Source organism: Micromesistius poutassou (genome assembly GCF_964030765.1).
Source record: "Micromesistius poutassou genome assembly, chromosome: 15".
NCBI classification, from domain to species: domain Eukaryota; kingdom Metazoa; phylum Chordata; class Actinopteri; order Gadiformes; family Gadidae; genus Micromesistius; species Micromesistius poutassou.
In genome coordinates, this window is record NC_140285.1 from 15,703,511 (window position 1) to 15,718,510 (window position 15,000).

At 41.5% G+C, this 15,000-nt stretch overlaps 1 protein-coding gene across 1 annotated transcript in view; it reads left to right on the forward strand.

Annotated features, from left to right (window-relative positions):
* Positions 1 to 3,109: 3,109 nt before the first annotated feature.
* LOC311360155 (putative helicase mov-10-B.1) overlaps positions 3,110 to 15,000 on the forward strand; it is a 32,963-nt gene continuing 21,072 nt past the window's right edge. The window contains exons 1-14 of the mRNA XM_084480251.1: positions 3,110 to 3,169; positions 5,066 to 5,110; positions 6,510 to 6,588; positions 9,021 to 9,162; positions 9,365 to 9,614; positions 9,813 to 9,920; positions 10,060 to 10,216; positions 10,399 to 10,538; positions 10,937 to 11,113; positions 11,619 to 11,725; positions 11,817 to 11,998; positions 12,156 to 12,253; positions 12,684 to 12,781; positions 12,888 to 12,986. Of these exons, the coding sequence (XP_084336377.1) occupies positions 5,109 to 5,110; positions 6,510 to 6,588; positions 9,021 to 9,162; positions 9,365 to 9,614; positions 9,813 to 9,920; positions 10,060 to 10,216; positions 10,399 to 10,538; positions 10,937 to 11,113; positions 11,619 to 11,725; positions 11,817 to 11,998; positions 12,156 to 12,253; positions 12,684 to 12,781; positions 12,888 to 12,986 (1,639 nt within the window). The 5' untranslated portion in view covers positions 3,110 to 3,169; positions 5,066 to 5,108. The remainder of the gene's footprint in view (positions 3,170 to 5,065; positions 5,111 to 6,509; positions 6,589 to 9,020; positions 9,163 to 9,364; positions 9,615 to 9,812; positions 9,921 to 10,059; positions 10,217 to 10,398; positions 10,539 to 10,936; positions 11,114 to 11,618; positions 11,726 to 11,816; positions 11,999 to 12,155; positions 12,254 to 12,683; positions 12,782 to 12,887; positions 12,987 to 15,000) is intronic.

Below are 15,000 nucleotides of genomic sequence, written 5' to 3' on the forward strand. Positions count from 1 at the left end.
TACACTGACCAAAGTGCTGTACAATGTCAATACACAATACAACAATACAATTTGACCGGAAGTCCTAAGATCAATACAAAAAAGGGGGGCATTCAATATCAGGGCACACCACATAGACATGAGCAGTAGGTAAATGTGTTAGGAGGCAAGGAAGGTCAGGGAGTAAAAGTGGGTTTTTAGCCTAGACTTGAAGGCAGAAATGGAGGGGGCAGATCTAATGTCCTGGGGGAGCTGGTTCCACAGACGTGGAGCAGAGACAGCAAAGGCTCTGTCACCTCTCTGCTTGAGCCGTGAGCGTGGCACATGCAGAAGCCCTTTGTTGGAGGATCTGAGGGACCTTTGGACTGAGTGGGGTTGTACAAGGTCATTGATGTAGGCTGGGGCCAGCCCATTGAGTGCCTTAAAAACAAATCATAAAACTTTAAACTGTATCCTAAAAAGAATAGGGAGCCAAGTGCAAGGAGGCCAGAATGGGGGTGATGTGCTCGCCTCCTGGTGCCAGTTAAAAGACGCGCTGCTGCATTTTGGACCAGCTGTAAACGTCTGAGTGAGGATTGGGGGAGGCAGAGGTAGAGGGAATTGCAATAATCCAGCCGTGATGTAATGAAGGCATGGATAACTATCTCCAGGTCGTTATGGGATAGGAAGGATTTGAGGCGGGAGATCACTCTGAGTTGGTGGAAACTATTCTTGCCAACATTGCTAATCTGTTTGTCAAGACAGATTTCGGAGTCAAGGATGACACCGAGGTTTCTTGCGTAGGGTGTGACAAGTGGAGCGAGGTCACCTGAATTAATTAGTACAGTGCATCTTGCCTTGGGGGGACCAAAAATGATGACTTCTGTCTTGTTACCATTTAGCTGGAGGAAGTTGTTGGCCATCCAGTTTCTTATGTCTTCAAGACAGACCAGGAGAGATTGGATGGAGTCCCTAGATTTTAAAGGCAGGTACAGCTGAGAATCATCGGCACAGAGGTGAAAGGAGATGTCATGCTTTCTTATAATGTCACCCAGTGGGAGCATATACAGGCTGAAGAGTATGGGACCCAGGATGGACCCCTGAGGGACCCCATAAGAGACAGGGGCAGATGATGAACGATCATAATGAGAACTGGCCAATAGAGACAGAGAAAGTCCTATGTTTAAGGTAAGAGCTGAACCAAAGTAGTGCAGTCTCCCTAATGCCCACTTGCTGGTCCAGGCGGGTGAGGAGGATGTTGTGATCTACGGTGTCAAAAGCAGCACTAAGGTCAAGTAGTATCAAGATGGCATTATCACCAGAGTCCAAAGTGAGGAGCAGGTCATTCGTTACTTTAAGCAGGGCTGTTTCTGTGCTGTGAAGGGATCTAAAACCTGATTGAAAAGGTTCTAGTGTGTTGTGGGTGGTCAGAAAGGGAATCAACTGTGACAAAACAGCAGTCCTTATATGGACATTACTTATTACCCTTGCAGTCCAGTTATGCGCACTTATATGGACATTGCTTCGTATCATTTTGCATTAAATTTCAAAAGTGCATTTCCTTAGGCAATATATGCCAGCACATCATGTATTCACGCCTACCATGTATTCATGCTTTAGCTAAAGGACCTATATAACCATTATATTGTCTGTCTGATAGAAATATAATGTCTGTCTGATGGAAACCTTTGTGTTGTGTGAAAAAACTACTGTGCAGCTGGCCAACTTTTGCAACATGCTCACTTCTTGAAAAAGGGGCCCCCTACCCAGAGTTAGGCATACAAGGCAGGACGTGGTTCGACTTTTTTCGGTTTGACCTCTGTACGAACAAATGTCACCTGTAAGCATGTATCGTTTGGAACCAGCTAGAACTAGAATGTTCGATAAGGAGAATAAGAAAAGGAGATTACACACGTAGGAGGTAGATAGACTCTAGGGACAGCCAGCCAGTTGCAGCACAACTTTTCTCTTTACTTTTGTGTTTGTATTACTTTTTTTAATTTTTCTTATAAGAAGCATAAAACGAATTGGATTAATTGGAATAAAACCACCCGACTACGTGTTGTAGTAGGCAATTACAACCCCGGTTTCGGACTCGGTGCTTTCGCGGGTGACCCAGGAGGGGTTTCCCCTCACCGCGAGGACCCGCTCTCCCGGTCGTCTACAGGTGAGGAGCGCATGATACAAAGGGTTGGTGTTCTTGTGTTGCTGTGTTGATGCGGGGAGTGGGCCAATAGTTTAAGAGGTTGGGTTCACTTGATCCGTTCGTGGTGTGGAGAGGTGCCGGGTTGGTTTGTTTCCCCGGTGAGTTGATCGAAGCGTGCCAGCGTAAAAATTAGAATATATCCTAGAGGGACTGACTGAGAGGAGCACGCCTGTGGACAGGGGTCTCGACACGACAGAGCTAGACTAGACCGAGGGCATCCGACACGGGCGGACAGGCGTGACTCAGGTCCCGAAGCCTATCGGGGGAAGAGGGAGGGGTCGTTTTCTGAGAAACTTCACGACGGTGAGGGTTGATTTCGACCCACACCCACTTAGGACCCATGACCTGAATTGAGGGGCCAACTGCATCAAAAACACCCTTTATGATAGAGGACGGAATGGCATCATGGGGGGATGTAGTGGGTTTCATGTGCAATACTAAATCCCGCAGTTCAGTGAGAGAAATGGGCTGAAATTGGATTGGTTAAAAATAACTGGTGCACCAGAGTAATCTGGTGGAGTGGGTGATGAGGAGGGGGTAAACAATGATCTGATGTTCTCTATTTTATCAGTGAAAAACTTGAGGAATTTCTCGCAGTTATCAGTAGATACATCAGCAACTGGGGAGTTAAGAGGGTTGATAAAATAGTTAATAGTGCTAAATAGAATGTTGGGTCTATTTGAGTGTTTGCTAATCAAATCAGAGAGGTGCTTCGCCCTAGGCCTATATATATTTTTGTTCTATTTTGGTTTGATAGCTCTTCCCTTATTGTTATCTGTATTTCCCTTCTTTTCCCTTCTCAAGTTTCACAACATAATTGATTCGTTTTCATTTCAGAGTAGGCCTAATTCCGTTTTGGTTGGTCCTCCCAATTTGTGGGCTTGTCCACCAACCGCTCGAGTGGCGCTTCCTTCTTTTCTGTCACTTTTATCGTTTCAGAAGTGTAGACAGGCACACATATACAATTAGGGTTGTTAAAGGCGGCGGATAAAGTTGAGATAGCAGGTAGGCCTAAGTCATGTTAATTTGTGAACGTTATCTTGTCTTTGTCTTTATCTTCGAATTCTGAGAAAAGTTTTAAAGCGCGCTGCGGGGGGGCGATAGGCGTTAGGCCGATCAGCAGCAGAACCGAAACAGAAACGGTGTTTCCGTTGAAATTGAAAGCCTTAATCAGCACAGCATTACAACGAGAAACTGGTTGGCACCGCGGACGATAACCAAAACAAAACATAACAGGTTGGCAAGGCGGCCCTTTTAGAAATCAAAACGTTAATACGGACAGGAGTCACAGGACAGTGGTTGGAAGAAGAGAGGGAATGACACTAAGCATCGGCCCATAATCGGCCACACTTCATATAAAAATGCAAATTTTGCAGGTAGGCCTATTACCATTACACAGAATATAATTGACGCTATGTAAATTAACATATAACCAATGAACAGTTGATTTAACATTTTTTAGACATCAACAATGGCCTTGACAACAATTCGTCCAGTCATTTTATGAAAAAAGGTCAAACAAATTGCAACAGAAGCAAACTCAACTGATTTTGTATCCTCAATAGGTCCTGACTATGGCAAAAAAGCCCTGAAGAATCCCATTAGGGGAAAGTCTAGAAAAAGCCCCATATATAGCCTATTCATACGCCTATTCATTCTTCATGTGCTTATTTGAAATTAAATACCACAACAGATCAAAACATTGAATATAGCCAGGTGAAAATGTCTTGTTGAATCTTGTTGACATATAACAGTAAAATACTTAATGTTAAGGTCTGAATGGAACCCATTTAGGCTACCCATGAGCATTAATAATAGAGGCAGGAAGAAGTACTTTAAACCAGCCTTTATTAATTATTATTATGCAGAGAGGGGGTTTGGGGCTGGGTACGTGGGGCTGTTTCTGGGGGATGAGTCTGAGGGAAGAACAGGAGACAAGGTTAAGGAGAATGCAGAAGACAAAAGGTAGGTCAAATAGAAAGTTGCTGGATCAAACAATCTTTCTTACCTGACAACTTATTGAAAGTTGATTAACAGTTGAGTGGACCTTGAACGAATGACTGAATCTCTGCCCCTTGTGGTGACATTTGTTTGCCTCTATAGTCTTTTACTGTAAGATGTCAACAAGACTCTACAAGACATTGTAGAGTCTAGTCAACAAGACTCTAAGACATTTTCACCTGGCTATCAATGTTTAGATCTGTTGTGGTATTTATGCAAATTAGCACATGTATGTGTTTTGAAACAAACCACACAAGCAGAACTATCCTGCCCGTAACCGGGCAACTGCTATGTTATTTAATTGTTAGCAGGATAAGAATGAACATCCAATCTGGGTATGAATGCATGCAATAATTACAACGTAATAACAATGTTTTGCCTATACCTTACAGAAAGTAGCACTTTATATATTATTAATTTGCACCATCAACATGATTGATAACCTTATTGATAGGAACTATGTTAAGCAGCCGAGTCCCTGGTTGGGGATGTTTTGAACTACTCTCAAACCACCAGCCTGACAACATTGACATTAAGGATTTAATATCACAATCTGGATGATAGTGCGTGTGTGTGCCATGAGTTCAAGGTTCATGCCTCCCTTTGGTCCAGATTAATGTCTCCATCTGTTGAATGTGTAACAATGACATAGTGTTTAAGGAGCCTTGGTGTAACTGGAAGACATCCCTGTAGCGCTGGAGGTCTTATCTAGTGTGGGAGGGGACAGAAGGTATCTGGTCGTGGGTTAGAGCGTGTTCAAGGCTGCAGACGTGCAAGAGAGGCGTAATTAAACAAATCCCTTTCAGGCCTGCTGGAGAAGCGGATGCAGGATAAAACTGCATTTGTTTTAAAAAACTATCTAATTAATTGTGTAACTAATTGTGTTTTTTGGGGGTTTAGTCCAAGAAGAAGAGGGAATCAGGAAAAGTGTCCGGCACACATTATGTAAGTGAATGATGCTTCTTTCACAAACTTCCTTGGTCTTAAAGTCACTTTTTTACCATGTCAGCTAAGCCCTTGTTGGTCATATGAAAGGACAACACTTGTCTGGTGATGAAACCATGGTAACTGTCTCTCCTGCCTTCACTGAATCTGTTACCAATATAATTTGTCCAAATTACTTCATTCTACAGATTCTACTGAAGAGCGTTCAGCATGCATACGCCCCTTCCCGCAAATATAAATGATAGAAGTAGCACTTAGATTATGTGTTAGCGTTATTATACCATAAATAACGAGGTAGAGCGGGTTGACTTAAAAGTCAACGATTAAAGTGTCTGCTAAATGCCATAAATATAAATACTTTTGGCGTGGGTGCACGCACACTTTTTGGCAGAATGGGTACAACAAATTTTTTTTTTTTTATTATTTTACCAAATAATATTGGTGACAGACTAATTAGTAAAGCTAGGAGAGACAGTGACGATGGTTTCATCACCAGACAGGTCCTTTGATGACTGTCTGTAGTTGTTCTTTGTTAGTTATTTTCCATCCAAATGTAATAACGTACATTTTTAACCTGTAATATGATATGTGCTCTGAAAGGCATTTTATGTTGTCTAGTTTGGAATGCCATATAAGTCAAAATTAAATATATAATGAAATACATAATGATCCTATTAAATAAATAAATGAGGCAATAAACATATAAATCAGTGTTAACAAGAATATATGAATGAGTCTATGTAGTATTTGCAAATTTCCCCACTTTGGGACTAATAAAGGATTATCTAATAATCTAATAAATAGGTTTTTATTGTAAAAAGCCGTCCCCTATTCAAAGGCTTTTTAGGTTCAGGTTACTTTATTTGTACCCGTAAGTAAACTTTACGTTATTTTATTTATTTCAAGATTTACTATCCATATGAATTTGTTTCATATCCATGAAATTGGCACTCATTCATTTATATATGGATTTATTTATTTAATATAGACTTAAATTGCATTCCATAATTTAGGGCTGTCTTTCCCTATATCTTAATTCAGATACTGTGTGAAACAGTGTCACATTGTGAAACTGTGTTTCACAATATTATTTTCTTTGGACATTGCTGTGGCTTGAGAGCTGTAGAAAGTTGATGACATCACCAACATCTTCTAATTCACAGAATATAATAACATAATAATAATTAAAGAAAATATATTTAATAGTTTTTTACAGTAACATACTCTAGCAGTTACATTTAAAATGTTTTATCTATATCAAAATACATAATAAACATTCAATATAGACAGAAAATGAACAGCAAATCACACGTCAGTATTATCATAATGTGTTTCATTCATAGCTATGTGCTTTTGTATATCGGTGGAAATTCTAATGGCTTTCTTGCAAATCCCGCAGGGCTGATCATGTCACGGTCACCTCAGACAGGGCTGAACTGAACGATGGATGCATGGTCTTCATAGTGCACGAGGAGGACGTACGTAGCATGCATAAAACACTTACAATGACCTCATTGTAAGACCTCAAAACATTTACAATGTGCTTGTTCCTTACCGTGCACACAGACACACAGACAGACACACAGTGGCCATTTGAGAGTCTGTTGGGGCCCTAGGCAAAAATTCCTAGGGGGCCCCTCCAATCAACATCAGTGTTCACGGATCACTTTCATATATTATGTTATATTAATACTGGCCAAAACAGTATAAGGCCAGTGTTCATCCATGCATAAAGCATTTATTTTGCAAATGCTGTTTTACATGCCATGGCTAGTGAAAATGCTATGTACTCACATCAGAAGACATTGAATATTGCACTCCACTGAAAAAGTCTTCACATTAATTGGATAGCACTATATCAATACAAATGTAGAACAATAGAACTAACAAAAATAGATATAAACATAGTATAAAATGCAAACCTAACAGAGGTGTGAAGTGAAGTATTAATTATCTCAAATTAGTTACAGCAATTGAGTACTTGTGTATAGTATTCTTAGGTAATTAAACCCACATTACAATTCCAGTGCTCATCAAAACCCTTAAAGGTGCTACATATGATATTCTGAACATTAATATAACAGCAAACAAACTACAAATGCTGTTCACTGGCCTGAGCTAGGGCAAATGCTTGCCCAAGCTACTTTCAAAATGACCAGGTCAAAATGATCTACCTAGATTTAAAAAATGCTAAACATATATTTATTTATATATACTGAGTACATACTCTGATGACTTGCACTGAATGGAGTCAACCAGGGTTGCATAGTCCGGACAGTAGCTGATGGAAGCTAGTCTCAAGCAGGCTTCCAAATGACCATCAGTGATGGTGGAGCGGTATTTGGACTTACTAATTATCATGTGGGAAAAGGCTGACTGGCATAAATAAGTAGAGCCAATAATGCAGTCAAGGAGGTAGCACATTTCCTCATGTTTGGATACTTTTCCTTTGTGAGCAAGTTCCCAATTTGTCCATGAGCCCTGGACTTCAGCTCAATATCAGCTTGTACTGTCAAAATTGTTCAGGTGAAACAAATCAGTGCTGCCAATTTTATTTTTTTAGCACATAAATGTAGCGATTGGCTTGACTAAAGCAAAGTCTTGAACCGTTTGTCAAAGTCTGGCAGATAATTTTCGTCAAACAAGTAGTAAATGCCATAGGGATGATACTTACTATATATACTATATATATATATATATATATATATATATATATATATATATATATATAAAAACAAAAACAAATAGTCTTTTTTTTTCTTTCTTTTATTTTTCTTGGGGGCCGAAAAAAGGCTGAATAAAGTGCAGTTGCCTGTTCACAAGCTGCTCCTCTGAACACACACACACTGTGTGTGTACCTTCAGAGCAATATCTTTTTTGTATTCTGAAATTAGATTCCAAAACACATCCGTACACGAAAGGAGGAGGACGTACGTAGCATGCATAAAACACTTACAATTACCTCATTCTAAGACCTCAAAACACTTGTAATGTGCTTGTTCCTTACCGTGCACACAGACACACAGACAGACACACAGTGGCCATTTGAGAGTCTGTTGGGGCCCTAGGCAAAAATTCCTAGGGGGCCCCTCCAATCAACATTCATCAGCATTCACGTTAGGCCTGGGCAATAAAACAATAAATTATCGTATTGTGATAGACTTTTGATCAATATCAATATAAAACATGTTCAATATATATATCGATAAGAGACTGGACCACCAAATCTAGCAGCTGGGTTTGTTACACAAACACGGTTACACAACATTTGAGTGTTTTTCATTGTTGTATCGACATTGGAGTATTTATCAATGAAGAACAGTGGAAGCATTTATTTTGCAAATGCTGTTTTACTAGTGCACTAGTGTACTAGTTTACATAGCATTTGGCTAGTGCAAATGCTATGTACTCACTGCCATAGGGATGATACTTATATATATATATATATAAAAACAAAAACAAAGTCTTTTTTTTTCTTTCTTTTTTTTTTCTCGGGGGCCCCCTGGCAGCCCGGGGCCGCCAGGGGCCAAAAATAGGCTGAAGTGCAGTTGCCTGTTCACAAGATGCGCCTCTGAACACAAACACACACACACACACACACACACACACACACACACACACAGTGTGTACCTTCTAAGAACAATATCTTTTTTGTATTCTGAAATTAGATTCCAAAAACGCATCCGTACACGAAAGGCACAACAGCCTCACGTTCACCTCAGACGGAGATCCTCACTTGATGTGCGGTTCCACATTTTGCACCACAACCAATTATTTAAATCTCTGTGAAAGTATGTCCACGTCTCTTTCCTTTGGCGTCACGATCTCACAACGGTTTGTGTGTCATGATTTGAAGAGAGATTCAAAACTCTAGTGTAAACACGATCCTCATCATTCCTCCTCGGGACAGCCTGTGGTTCTGCTGCGTGTGTGCAACAGCGGTGACGACAGTGTGTGTCTTAACCGGTACGCTGCAGTGCAGCAGACCGCCGGCCTCACCCTCCAAGATGACCACGGGATCAGCACAGGAAAGCCGTTTACTATTGCACCAGGTATCAAGATCAAAATATGTCCTATCTTTTATGATAGTTGGTGATGATAGTGATGTTATGATATATCGTTAAATATGAATCGATTTTTTCGTTTCTACATTATACGTGATGATTGGAGGAGTATTGGGGAATTCCACATTTTCTTTCTAATTATTTACTGATTCACAAGATGATTACATTCACAATTGCCTCTCTGCTTTAGGAAAACAGTGTGACATCCAGGTGCGGTGTTGTTTTCCCCAGTCGGATGTGTTCTGTGCCAAGCTGGTCTTCCACTTCAACTCAAACCAAGAGCCCGAGGCATTCACAATTGCCTGTCCCATTGAAGTCAGCTACAAAAGCACGTTAGTGCAAAAGCTAGCCTTAACCGGCAAATACAAAATAAAAAAGCTGTTAAACATCATCAAGTTTGTTGAAACTGAAAGAAACTGCCTCAAAAGAAACAGCTTCAGGTACGATACACTACTAGGATCATTTTGGCTTGAAAAACAACACACAAGACAATGCCAAAATTAGCCCTCATGTATGATATGAATGCATAAACACTAACACAGCACATAGAGGCTTCAACAACGCTGCTCGTTCATTGGACACAAAGCATGTATTAGTCAAAGGAATGAATCCATCTAACTTGTACTTCTTCCTACTAGAACCCCAAAGAAGCCTTTGATTCCTTTGAAGGAATACCGTTTACTTTCTGACATGCGTATCATACGTATCATAAGAGACTATAATGATGGCTTACCATCAAAGGAAATGTAAGTATATAAAAGATGATTATATTGAAATCAATGAAATCAACCGTATATCGGTCAAGCATTAGGGACGCGGAAAGCCTTGAGTGTGCATTTGGAATTTGTTATTTGATCAACAATGTGATGTTCCTCATTTGTTTAGGGACTTGCTGGAAAGAGAGCTTGGAATGCAGGAGTATGCCAAGAGGTTTGACTTTCTGCTGCATCTGGAGGAGTACGAACAAAAGGAATGCACGAGGAAATCCTACCTGTCTGACGTTCAGCTGACGCTCAGAAGCGGGCAACTGTTTAATCTGAAGGTTATGATTACCATCCCAAAGACTGCCTCCCACACACACACACACACACACACACACACACGCACACACATGCACACACACACGCACACGGGCACACACGCACACACCTATCTGAGTGAAACTCCCAATTGAAACACCTTGGAGGTATCTCACTTGTCTCTTTCTCCCACTATATCCTTCAGGTGGAACGTTTCATGCAGAACTTTCCATCTTGTCTGCCAGGAGACCAGTTACTTCTCAAACCCTCAAGGGATGCCGAATGGCACACCGCCCATGTCCATAAGATCGACGGGGATGAGGTACAGCTAAGAGTTCGCAAAGGGTAAGAACCCAACATTTATTTTACTACCAAATTCAACAGTGTTGATTTGTTGTAATCATGTAATCGGTCACAAATCGCAAAAAATAATCAAAACCGGAAAGGTTCAGAGTGCGATCCTTGACAAAGCCCCGTCCCTCCTCCCTGCTGTTAAAATAACATGATTCTGTACTCATGTCATTCTTGTAGGTTGCTATGGAATTAAACATCCGCTAAATGACAAAAATATATATAAATATAATATATTTATATATATATAAATATCAAATAGTAAAATAGAGATTTAGAGAAGAAACAGATACGTTATCTGCATTATTATTGTTGTCCTAACCTTTTTTATGAACTTGCTTGCTTGGTAGTAGGAGGTCTGAGTGAGAGTTGTGTCTGTATTCCGACCGCAGGCTGCAGAAGATCTTCAGTGACGACATGCGGTTCACCGTTGTCTTGACGATCAACCGCCTTACCATTCGTATCCAGCACAGGGCGGTGGAGCAGGCGGGTGAACGGGGCTTTGAGAAGGTGCTGTTCCCGACTGGGACCAGCACCACCACCAACCCCACCCCACCAATGGAACTCAGGTCTGGTGACCCTTATTCTAACACATCAGACTTTAGATAAAACAGTACAAAATCTGGTAGCAGACGAGCTAAATCTGGGCGAACAGACCGACCTATTCTTCAAAAAAACTAAATTGACCAATCATGTTGCTCGAGGTTGGGGATGGCAAACAGCGAACACAAACTCGGCCAGCAATTGCAAATGTTTCCCAGTGGGGAGAGAAGCTAACCCATCCTGTCCAGACACAAATGTTCTTAGAAAAGGTTTCAAAATAAATCCTAATCTGAAAGCTTCATCCACTGGCACAAATAGCTTTCAGTTCTGTCGAATATCTCCATGAAACAGGAAACCAAGCTTACAATCTAAATAAGCTCATACAGAGGCAGGCGCTGTCAGCTCGTCACAGATGTTCTCACAGCGCATTTCACTCATTAACAGATTTGAAATCGTACCTACAGCACCTTTGATGATCATAGTTGAATTGACGATTAAACCAGATTTTCATTTGAACCTTTCATTTTAAAGTCTGTTTGACAAAACACTGAACGAAGAGCAGTCCAAGGCTGTGCATCACATCGTGGCTGGCTCCTCTAAGCCCGCTCCTTACCTGGTGTTTGGACCCCCTGGCACAGGTACGCTGGATCCTATGTTCGTCTTAAAGGATTGAATAAGATCATAATGAAAAATACATCAACGTGTGATCTTTGCTTGCGATGTGCGCAGGTAAAACGGTCACGTTGGTGGAAGCCATCAGGCAGGTGGAGAAGACCCATGCTTCCTGCCACATCCTGGCCTGTGCCCACACCAACTCTGCCGCTGACCTGCTCTGTCAAATGATGATGAACCCTAAAGTTTACCGCCTGTATGCCAAATGCCAGGAAGGAGAAATAACCCAAAAGCCGGGGGTGGGCCTTTTCTTTATTCACAGCTCACACCTAGTGAAATATTAAATTGCAATGCAAAGACATTGATGACTGTGTGTGTGTGTGTGTGTGTGTGTGTGTGTGTGTGTGTGTGTGTGTGTGTGTGTGTGTGTGTGTGTGTGTGTGCGCGCGTGCACAGTTCAATTGCAACTGGGGAGAGGACGGCATCAATATCCCCGATAAGGAAGAGCTGATGAAGCATAAAATCATGGTCACCACCCTTTTCTCCGCCTCAAGGTAACTGTCCTGCTGCACATAACATCACAGTCCTCTGGGCCCGCGTCGGTAACAACCATCCTCCATAGACCTTAGACCTTAGACTTTATTGTCCCCGAGGGGCAATTATTTTTAGCACTGTATGGTACTGGTATAGACCGCACGCCGACAGTTAACAACAAATGGACAACAAACACAACAGAAATAACATGCAGATAGAATATATAGACCGAGTGGGAGTGGAATGGTTTCATCTCGGCCTTTTGCTGAGGGCTGCTATGGCTGCAGGCAGCAGGCTTTTTCCATAGCCCGCCCTCCTGCACAACAGGGACCTGCACCAGCCTCCAGAGGGCGTACTGGTGGAGCGGCAGTTGAGTGGGTGTGTGTGGTCCTGTGACATGAGATAACTGTTCTCCATGTGATTGTAAGTGTTCTCCCTGTCTCTCCCTAGGCTGGTTACAGCAGGCATCCCTCCGGGCTTTTACAGCCATATCTTTGTTGACGAGGCAGGACAACCTTCAGAGCCCGAAGGAGTTATCCCTTTGGCAGGTGGGGAACCAGCCATCAGATACTTAAAAGAGTGTGTCAGCTCTTTCTCTCAGACATCCCACCAATTATTATGTATCCATTTTCTATGTTTTTGTTCTATGAAAAGGCCTACTGGACCCAGAGCGTGGCCAGGTGGTGTTGGCAGGCGACCCCAAACAGCTGGGCCCCATCGTCCGATCCCGCCTAGCCAAGCAGCACGGACTGGGTGAGAACTTATATTAATATTATTACTTATATTGTTATATTCTTTAAATAGGTTTCAGTACAGGTGTCTTTGTAAACATCAGTTTCAGTACATTGCGTGACTTGATACATTGGTTTCTGTTCAGGTGTGACCCAGAACATTGGTGTGACTCACACATACTGTAGGTGTGTGACTCGACATCTGTTAATATACACTGTAATCTCTGCACTCTCTGAGGTCAAGTCTTGTTTATTGCTCGAGGGCAGACTAATAGAAACTTGAGTTGAACTGGAATGGCAGGGTCTTATCCAGATTCACACCAGTTGTTTGATCAGTTGTTTGATCATTGTGCATCCATAAGGGGAGTTTCCATGTGAAAGGAATTCACTCCAACATATACACAGTACACTTTCTCCACACAGCTTTGTGACCACTGTCGTGGATAAAACACTAAGACAGAAAGCCAGAGTTTGAAAAGAAAGACTTTTGTTCAATCACTTGCGCACAAGTAACATCAAAACCTGTCTAAACTGTTCTGGAATCAGGCTTGAGATTATATTCCCAAAATGGGTGGATACCTCCTACATGCACTGACCAATCACAGCACTCTGCATCGGGCCTAGAGGCGAGGCACTGCCCGTGCCCCCAACCCCAGCTCCCCCCAACATGCGCTTATCCTCTTCTCTGGATTCTCAGTAGATTACCACGTAGAGAATGTACATCTCAAACGTTACAGTTATGTCAGATGTAGAGCAGGGAGGTTCTCTTTGGTTGAAATCCACTCTCCACATTATTAATTAAACTGATATAAAAGAGACATGATTAACCACATGTGCTTATGAGAAGTCTGCTAGGTAAACAAGGTTCATGGCAGAGGGCTGTCAGGTGTAGTGAGTGACGCGTGGATGTCCCTCGGAGGGCTGAACCATTTGGGGAAATAATCGAATTGCGATTATTTCAACCAATATTGCGATTGCGATTTCGTATGCAATATTTTTTTTTATGTTCGGTATTATTCACTAAACAAGCAATAAATCATTCTTTAGTATGACCAACACAACATTGGAAGCAGTCAACATAAAAACTGCTCTTTGTAGGCCAGGCCGATGTGTTGAGATGAATCGATGCATGAATTAACATTATAACATCTTAATTTAACTATTGAATTGTAAAAAAAATATATATATATGAATCTTACTGATCTCTCTAAGTAACAGTAACAGTAAAAATAAATAAATAAATAAATAAATAAACACAAAATAGATTATTATGATTTTTTTAATCACAGCCTTTGCGATTTGCATATCGCGTTCTATTGCATCACAATGTCGGTTTGAATTTAATTAATCGTTAAAAGCCCTAGTCCCTCAGAATGTGGTCCTTCAATGACTTTTTTTCCACACTGATTTCAGTCATGTAGTAAGATGATGCTTATACTTCCTTTACACCTCAGGACATTTCTTCCATACCACTTCTTCTTTTTGGCAAAATCTGTTACCTTCTTATAACTAAATTATGAACCCTCTATTTCACTTCTCTAAACTGCTGGTTTAGATATGTGTCAGTTGTTCATACCATTTCTGATTATATGTAAATATATGTCGATGTCTTAGGGATTTTTTTAACTCGGTTATTTCTTGCTCGACTCACTCGTCCTCAGTTATTATTACTGCTTCAGCTCCTTGGGGTGACCTTTGAACCCCAGCAGCCACTCCACACTCTGACCAGTGTCCCACCACATAAGGGGATGCAGCAGGGCCTGGGTTGAATGGAGAAACCTTTTTTCCAGGGCGTTGATCTTGATCCCAAACCCAAGACACCCAAGTCTTTCCAGGTTTAATACTCAAAGTCACTTAACCTCCCTCTCTGTACAGGTGTATCACTTAACCTCCCTCTCTGTACAGGTGTATCACTTAACCTCCCTCTCTGTACAGGTGTATCACTTAACCTCCCTCTCTGTACAGGTGTATCACTTAACCTCCCTCTCTGTACAGGTGTTTAACTTAACCTCCCTGTCTGTACAGGTGTATCACTT